Source organism: Oratosquilla oratoria, chromosome 21 (genome assembly GCF_046742065.1).
Source record: "Oratosquilla oratoria isolate Oo_2021 chromosome 21, ASM4674206v1, whole genome shotgun sequence".
Taxonomy (NCBI): Eukaryota; Metazoa; Arthropoda; class Malacostraca; order Stomatopoda; family Squillidae; genus Oratosquilla; species Oratosquilla oratoria.
The window spans coordinates 33,771,025-33,780,308 of NC_134797.1; the positions used below are offsets into that span (position 1 = coordinate 33,771,025).

A 9,284-nucleotide genomic window follows, 5' to 3' on the forward strand; every position below is an offset into this window, starting at 1 on the left:
CATTGAGGTAAAAAGGAGAAGATGGTTGGGTGAAAGAGGTCATTTTCCTGTAGGAAAACAATACGAAAATGGACTTAACGTCAACACGGGTTTGGGAATATGGTCTAAACAATGGAAGAGGAATGTCTTTAGAGTGTATTTCGCATTCACAAATTACTGAATTAGTGCCTAATTGCAGGTAAAAAGAATTAGTAAAAACTAAGGACGGTTTTGCATCTTATCCTTTTTTTTTCTTTTTTTCTTTCAGTTTATATCGATATCTCAGTGTCACAAATCATTCTAGTTATCATTATTTACTTCTAGATATGTCTTTCCTCATCCGGTTTCCTACTCAAACGTACATAATCTTAGATCTAGGATTGGAGCCGACTGTATGCTCATCCTCCGCTACGACGTTAAAACATAACTCAGATAAAACAGCGAAGAGACTTCAGCTGAAGTGGTCAATGTAATTTAACCCCAGAAAATGTTGATTAATGTATGTAAGTAACAGAAAGTACATTAACAAGTCGTTTGGGAACGGTCGAAGAAAAATGAAAACTGAAAAAAAGACTTCGGTGTTGTTATCAGAAGGCGTTCTGGATGAACGAAGAATTGTTCTTCAGAGGCAAAGAAAAACAAACACAAGCCAAGACATACTGCCCGATCGTTACACATCGAATAACAATCTGTTATCAACAGTCTATAATCACATATCATTAGATACCACTCGCTTCCTATGATCGTACATCAAGTTAGATATGATGGGGACGCAACTTTGAAATGATATTTCTTCAAATGTTAGAAATGAATGAAATAGTAATGTCGGTGACTTTTATGGTAGGCGTCGATAGATTTCATTCAAGTAAAGGAAAGGATTAAAAGTGACTACTTGTAGGCAGGGTATGGAAAAAAAATCAACAAATTAACAAAAAAATAAATAAATGAATAAATAAATAGATAAATAACTTTTTTTACTAATTAACAAATAAATAAACAAATAAACAGATAAATAAGTAAATGGACAAAATTAGAGTGAAAACTATTTTCAACCTGCATAGATAAATAAATAAAAAAGTAAATAAATAAATAGATATATACATAGATATCTAATTGATAATTGCTTAAATAAATAAACAAATAAATAAGTAAACAAAAATGTATAAGTAAATAAATAAAAATAGATCTATAAAAGATGAAAATGAGAATAGATGAATTGGTAAGTAATTAAAAAAAAAAAAAAAACAAAAAAAAAAACAAGGCACAGGAAACCTCTTTACCGGGAACTAGACCAACTTATCAGAACGTCTGACCTTCATTTCAAACGCTTTCACACGTGGTAGTGGTCGTGTGAAAGGGTTCATAGACACCCATGGAGAGCTTGACGTCGAGTGATCCAACGACTTGTTCCAGAGCTCTGGATTCGCGTCTTTGTGACAGACACTCAGCTCTTTGAAACCTTAAAAGAATTTATAATTTTTTGTTTAGTAGACCCTCAGATGATTTTACCAAGTTAAAGGTTAATCCTTGTGATTAAATGCGTCAGAAAATTAATTTGAAAAAAAAAAAATCGTGGATTATTTCAGTGAGCTTAGGGTTTAACCCTTGTGATTAAAACGAGCCAGAAAATAAATTTCGAGAAGGAAAAAAAAAAAAAAAAATTGAAGGATCCTCATATTTCGACGCAGACTCCTTCCCAGTGTTCCCCATTTCTCAGAATGTTTTGAGAAACCGCAAATCGAAGATGGAGATTTATTTTTGAGGAGTTTTTATCTTGACGCCTGCAAGTTACGTGGTTTGTTTTACTTGAGGGTCAGATGGCCGAGGTGTGATGATACGCATGGGAATTTCAGTGAACCTCGTTGGGTGGTAAAAGGTCCGGGGAGAGCCTCTATGTTGACTGAAGGCGGCGCGTCTTACGTGGGCTATCACACTGGGATATCTTTACTCCTACCTCCGACTCATCACCGCCCACCTCCAGAACCTTTTCCGCCGTAAAATCACTGTGGCAAACTTTGATGTGCTGAAGGAAAATTATTTTCCTCCGGCAGATCAGACTCCTTCTCGAAAGCTACAGGATGCAAATCTGCTCCATCAGTCGGAGGAAAATAGCTCAGTGTGATAACGACTTTACGCTAAGAACTTGGTAGGATTTGGGTCTTGGGTCATAGGCGGTACCCCCACCCCGCCCCAACGTAGGCGTGAGGTCTTTGGATAGGAGGCGGTCTCGCGGGCGTGAAGAAATGGAAATCGATGGATGATAGGTCGAATAGGGAAACATAGACGAAGTGTGGCTATGAATTGTCCCTTTGGTGATTTGCTGGTGATGGAGGTGGAGGGGGTGGAGTGGAGGGCGTGGAAGTGGAGGGAGTGGAGGGAATGGAGGTACACGTGGACACATGAACGTGGCCCAATTCATCTAATTATGACACAGTGTGATGGCTCGTCTGTGTATTCTACAGTTACACCATAGATAAACAACCAATCAATCATGACGACACAGCACGTTCCTGTGTCAGATTCATTTGTCTTCAGTTGTACACGAAAGGTATACAGACGAGGGGTATTGGTATTATAGTGATGGTATCATGGTATGGATGGTATTTATGGTATTGGTAGTAATGGGAAGTACTTCACTGCAAATGGGCAGTGAGATTTTGTGAGATTTTTTTGTGGAGGATGAGGGAAGGACCGTTAACCAGCGCTTCTATCCTTGGGGAAGATATTGCATCGAGAAGGTGGAGTAAAGGTGGAGGTGGTAAGGAATAGACTTAAGGAGGGATAGCAGAGAGGAAGGATACACGAAGTTGAAAGATATCCTCCATGTTCTTCGAGTGAAGATCAATTCCCATTCACAAAAGGGTGCTGCGTCACTCTGGTCCGTAGGGGTGTGACGGGAGGAATGTGAGATGAGACGTCAAGGAATGGGGGACTTGGAGACGGGTGTCTGCATGGAAGGAGGAGGAGGAGGAGGAGGAGGAGGAGGACTGTTGATGATGGAAAGAGTGTGAGGGCTAAGAGTATTACACACACACACACACACACACACACACACACGTCAGACTCCCAGATGTTTTATTGAACCCAGCTCTAACAACAATAGCCAAAAAAACAGCAGTAACAGAACAACATTAAAACAACAACGACAGCAACTACAACATCAATAGCAACAGCAATTGAAACAAAAAAAACAAGATCGACAAGAACAACAACAAAATCGACAGCAACAGCAACAACAATAACAATGAAAGCAACAAGCTACAACAACAACAACAACAACAACAACAGCACCAGCAAGCAATAACGCTACCACCAACAACATCATATATAACAAACCAAAACAAACATGTTTGTTTGTCAGGTCCTGTAGCAGACACTCCGTTTCCTTGAAAAGCAAACGCAAGCATAGTCGGTAGCTACCCTGTCTCACTAACAATCAATAAATAAAGGAACAAAATTAATAACAGTGTCTTTGATATAGCTAAATATTCTTCAGGGGAAAAATACGCAGATGATACCCAGTTTTGGTTAACTATAGATTTTTTTTTTTTTTTCTTGCGTGTGCGCCTGGGAAGCTGAATCAAAGGGCACATACCCAATGAAATACTCGTATATTCTTAGTATGACGAGTATTGCCTCAATGTACATTACTACACCGCCATAAATTTGAATGAAAAGTGTCTATGTTTCATATTCATTTTCGCTGAATTTCATTATTTTCTTTTACTTGAGTTCGTGGATTGGAACCTCGGTCGAATAATTTTCCTTCTCTCTTCCCCAGATATGCGGTACCGCCTCGGTCGGGACTGGCGGATCCCGCCTTATCTGAACGACCGCCAGCGGAAACGACGCGCTTTTGCCGACAAAGAGCTCGAGAGCGTCCTTCTCCAGAGGGAGGCTGCTGCCTTGCACACTCCGTCCGCCGCCGTGCCCCCGGAATGGACGCCCTACGTGGCCCACATGCCTCCACACCTTCAGGAAGCTCTTCGGAATCATCCCCAACCGACGGCTGCTTTTGTGCAGCTCATGGTGGAGGCGTGTGGCGGAGACCGCGAACGGGCTCTCCAACATCTGGCTCATGCTCGCCACCACCTCCCCCATCAGCTCCTCCAACAGCAGCAACAGCAACAGCAGCAACAGGCGGACGAGGCTCCGCCGTCTCCTGCCGCGGCGGCAGCGGCAGCGGCTTCTGCCGCCCCAGGGTTCCTGACTTCGCACGAGCTCCCGTCAAGATTCCTGCAACTCTCGTTGGCCGCAGCTTCTGCCGCAGCCGCTTCATCGTCGCACCAGGAGAAGGCCTCAATGCCTGCGTCCTTCATGGGTGGATTGCCGCCTTCTCTCCCTGTCCTCGCTGTGTCCAGCCTCCCGTCCTGCCACAGCCTCCTCTCCTCCTCCACCGGTTCGGCCTTCAAAGCAGTCGGTCGAGGAACACTCTCTCCTTCATCCTCGTGCTCTTCGTCGTCGTCGCCACCTCCGCCTCACTCCCAGACCACCCCGTCACCGGTCCCCTCCGTAAGTCCTGTGTCTTCACCACCACCACCTCCTCCACCACCTCCTCCTTCACTTCCCAAAGTTCTCCACAATCCGTCTAGTCTTCCGCTCCCGCAAGCCAGCTCTGGGGACACCCTCCATACGTCCTCCTGTCCCTCCTCCAGGAAAGCAGTCATCTCCTTCTCGGTGGAGTCGATCATTGGGAAGCAGCCTTGAAGGTTTGGAGGGAGACCATAGTAAAATTACTTGAAGAAGAAATTCTTCACCAGAGTGCCTTAGACATCGGTGATCTATACTTCGTACACCGACGACACCCGAAGATGGATTCGTGGGTCATTATTTTAACCGACGACTTATTTGTGGATCATTAATTTCACGCACGACTTATCTTTGGATCATTATTTTCACTCATAGTTAGATGAAAGCTTGTAGACATTAGCTATTTTTCTTAAACACGTGAATATATATATACATTTTTTCATGACTGCGTATGGTACTCTCATCCTGACAGTATCCTTTAGGGTGCTTTCTCCGACTTGTCATTTTGAAGACCAAAGAGTTCCTTTGGTCAATATGGGACACCATCTTGGACGCTACACACGTATATAGATTTGTTTAAGTACTTAGTTGACATGAAGCATTATTCCTTGACGTGAAACTCTTTCCTGGATGAAGGAAACGGAGTTCTGGACACTGAATATTCCCTTTGAGGAGTGAACTCCATTCTACATAGACGCTCTATTGAAAATGATAGTTTGGGAGTATTTGGCGAGTTTTCACTTGGACCGAGTGATTAACAAGGGTATCTTCAGGGATTCGGAGATCCTTCTGCAGTACTTGGGTTCTTTAGCACGAAGTTCCTTCCTGATGTTGAGTCTTGAAGAAAAGATATCAGAGATCGAGTGACAAGACAGAACTCTTCTGGGATTCGGAAATCCTTCTGGAGTACTTGGGTTCTAGCACGAGGTCCATTCCTGATGTTGAGTCTTGAAAAAAAACATCTCAGAGATCGAATGGCAACGCAGAACTCTTCTGGGATTCGGATATCCTTCTGGAGTTCTTAAGTTCTCACCAAAGGAAGAACTCTCTTCACCACGAAGTCCATTCCAGGTGTTGAGTCTCCACAAAGATTCCCCCGAGGTCGAGTGATTAATCAGAAATCTTCTGGGAAACGAAGTGCCTTCAGGAGTACTCGGGTTATCGACGAAGAAAGAACTCTAAAGTCCTCCCCGAACCCCTCAACACGACTTAGGTCGCCTTCCAGGTCGATTGACGTTAGGAAGATCTAACGTCAATCCGTACATGGTGGTGCTGCCTCTCTGCAAAATAAACTCTCGCGCCAATCTTCAGTTTTTCCAACTTGAAAAAATTAGAGAGAATGGCAGACGCGATTACTTTAGTCATTTATCTGCTTATGTGAACTTTGAGTATGTACATGCACATGTGCATGTGTGTATGTGAATATGCTGTATTGAAGTGAAAACAAGGTGCTATGTGGACATGTATAGGGTCGAACGGTGTGACTGGAAACGACTCACTCTATTAGGCTGCTGTTCTGATACTACCTGCATCTGTTACTGTCGTATTCCCACTGGCCCAGATATTAACCTACAGGGATATCTTGGTGACATGGTTTACTATTCTTGTCACCGGTGGCGTACTCGTAATCGGAAGCGTTTAGGCCTCGAATTCACCTGGACACGGGTTCGAGTCCCATCCTCCTCTCCGGTTCATTGCAGTGACTCGTACCTTCTTCTTCCTTTTCTTGAGATTATTATCATTACTTGCTGCTATGGATAACCAAAGATGTATTGACTTGCAATATCTGCATCATAGACTTAGTTTCTATATAACATGGATTGCCATTGACTTTTGTAATAGAGCCATAGATCTTTTTATATTTTTTGCTTTCTTGTAATAAAGAACGACTGACCTTGTTGCCCTTGTGCAACATGATGACTAAGTATTATATTTTCTATCTAATTTGTATCTAGTTTAGAATCATAGTCAGCTTCACCCCCATCGTCATCGATCACCGCTATCGGTCATGCATTCTCTTCATAAATCTTAATCGATCATGGACACTATATAAGTAAAATACGCTTATCAATCCTTCTACTGCAACAAGTCACTTCCACTCCCGTCAGGATGGAGTATTAGTATTTCGTCAATTATAACCAGTGTTTCTATCCTTAGAGGACAAAATCCTTAGATGGAGTCCGAGAGATTGAAATAGAGAAATTTAAGAAGGATAGAAGAGAGGATGGAAAACAGAAATTGAAATTGATCAGCGTTCCTCTTTTGAATGGAGATGAGTCTTCAGTCACAAAAGAATGCTGGGTGACTCTGGCCCGTAGGGGTGCTCCTAAAGTACCTTAAATAATTGAGTGTATAAAAATTATGCAGCCAGTATACCCATACAAGGTAGAGTAAGTCATCTATCGACACTCAGAAAAAATATAGATAAATTGATAAATAGATAAACAAACGAATAATTAAGACACGTGGGTATGTCCCGTTACAGAGCCTGCGCATTCTTTCGACTGAACGAATTCAACTGGAGACAAATAGAAATAAAGAAATAAAAAAAAGTCTTTTGTACGGAAAGGCGGGATTACCAAACTCATATCGACCTAATATATATATATATATATATATATATATATATATATATATATATATATATATATATATATATATATATATATATATATATACATGCTTATATCATTGGTCATCACATACCCTACACTCGACCAGTACCATGACAATGACACCCAATGAGTACTTTACCAAATAGTTACCCATTCAATGATCATCCTTAACTTCTTGGTCTTCACCATCTCTCTCACCATACCAATACTCTAAACATCATAGCTGCGACCGCAACCACCGTCACCACCTCCTCCATCTTTCGTCTTCATTCATCATTTTTCCCATCACCTAGACCACCACCAATTGAGCTTGTCACGTGTAGCCCAGTGTTTACTCAATAAAAAAGAAAGACCTAAAAACAATATTTATTCATTAACCTCTTCAGTTTTTTTTTTTAACCTATTTCCCAGAATGACCTAAAGACATCACAGGTCATCTCCTCAGGACCAGGAGTCCCTGGGAGGATAAAGGAGCCTACAAGAGGATCTACTGTCTAAAAACCAGTAGGATTTACTAGATGCCAAACGATTCAGTTCAATGATGAAATGATCCTTATGATCCTGAGAGCTCGCAGGTGCTTCCCAGGTGATCCAGTGACTGATAACCAGTAGTATTTACTGGATGCCAAACGATTCAATTCAGTGTTGAAATGATTCCCAGTAGGATCCTCTTGATCCTGGGAACTCGCAGGTGCTTCCCAGATGATCACCTGACTGAAAACCAGTTGCATTTACTGGATACCAAGCGACTTAATTCAGTGGTGAAATGATCCATAGAAGGGTCCTCGTGATCCTGGAAGCTCGTATATGCTCACCAAGTGATCCACTGACTCAAAACCAGCAGCATTTATGGATGCCAACCCATTTATTGTGTTGGTTAGACCTCCAAGAGATTAAGGAACAGCATTCCATAAGTGGCAGATCAAAACAGCGACTAACATAGACGTCCAGATTAATTGTATCACACAGACACCCGCGCACCCTAAATCCATCCACATAAAGGGCTCAGATTTCAAATGTATATATATTTACATCTATTCCTACTATCCTAACCCTTAGAACACAAGATTCCTGCTCTAATAAGTCTAAAATTGCTTGGTTTTAGCTAGAACAAAATCAGTAAAAGTTTTATCTTAGTGAAGGGATTAACTTGTAAATAAATAAACATTTAAACAAATAAAGCAAATAAACTAGAAGATAAACAGATGGATAGATAACTAAATAAATAGATAAACAAATGAATAAACGAATTAAAAAATTAATATATGAATAGATAATTGTCAATATAACACTTTTAGCGACATGGTTCTTTCCCGAACTGAATAAAATCGCCTGATGTCAGCCAGAGCAGCGAAGAAGGCAACAGTCAAGTACAAGAAGCATTTATTCATTACAGAAGCTTGAAGTGGCATCGGGAAGATAAATTGTGAACATATAACAACTCTTGATATGAATTCAGACAAAAAAATAAATAAAAAGGGAAATAGATGAATAGATAAATTTGATTAAGTAACTCCACAACAACAGATATACGAATAAATAAATAAATAAAATAAATAAATTAATTAAAGAATAAATAAGCAAATAAAATAGAAACAAATAAAAGTACAAACGAATAAATGAATAGATGAGTAAAGAAGCAAATAAACAAATGAGTTAAGCGATAAATAAATATGCGGAAAGATAATTAGATAAATACATATATATATATATATATATATATCCAAGTAAATAGACTAAGAAATAGATTAAAATAAATAAATTGATCAATACAAAGGAAAATGGTAAAAAGATAGATTAGATCAAATAGACAGACGAACAAACATATAAACAATTATATAAATGAAAATATGAACAAATAATTAAAGAAATAGAGAAATATATAGACAGTTACAAATAAATAAATAGACAAGTAGATAGATGAATAATTAACAAATAAAAAACAAACAAATAAATAATTAGATACACACTTAAAAAATTACAAAACGATTCACTAAATAAGATCAAATAAAAGAAGTGTAGATACGTAAGTTTAAATAAAAAATAAAACTACAGTAGATTGATTAATAGACAAATAAATGAATGATGAATAATGAATGAATAAAAAAGTAGACAAATAAAGAAATAGATAAAAAAATAAAAATGTAAATAATGAGTAAA

General features: G+C 39.7%; 1 protein-coding gene across 1 annotated transcript in view; it reads left to right on the forward strand.

Moving 5' to 3' along the window:
* The window catches only part of LOC143036845 (uncharacterized), a 39,993-nt gene extending 32,895 nt beyond the window's left edge, over positions 1 to 7,098 (forward strand). Inside the window, exon 3 of the mRNA XM_076204682.1 lies at positions 3,761 to 7,098. Coding sequence (XP_076060797.1) covers positions 3,761 to 4,686 — 926 coding nt within the window. The 3' untranslated portion in view covers positions 4,687 to 7,098. The remainder of the gene's footprint in view (positions 1 to 3,760) is intronic.
* The last annotated feature ends 2,186 nt before the right edge of the window (positions 7,099 to 9,284 follow it).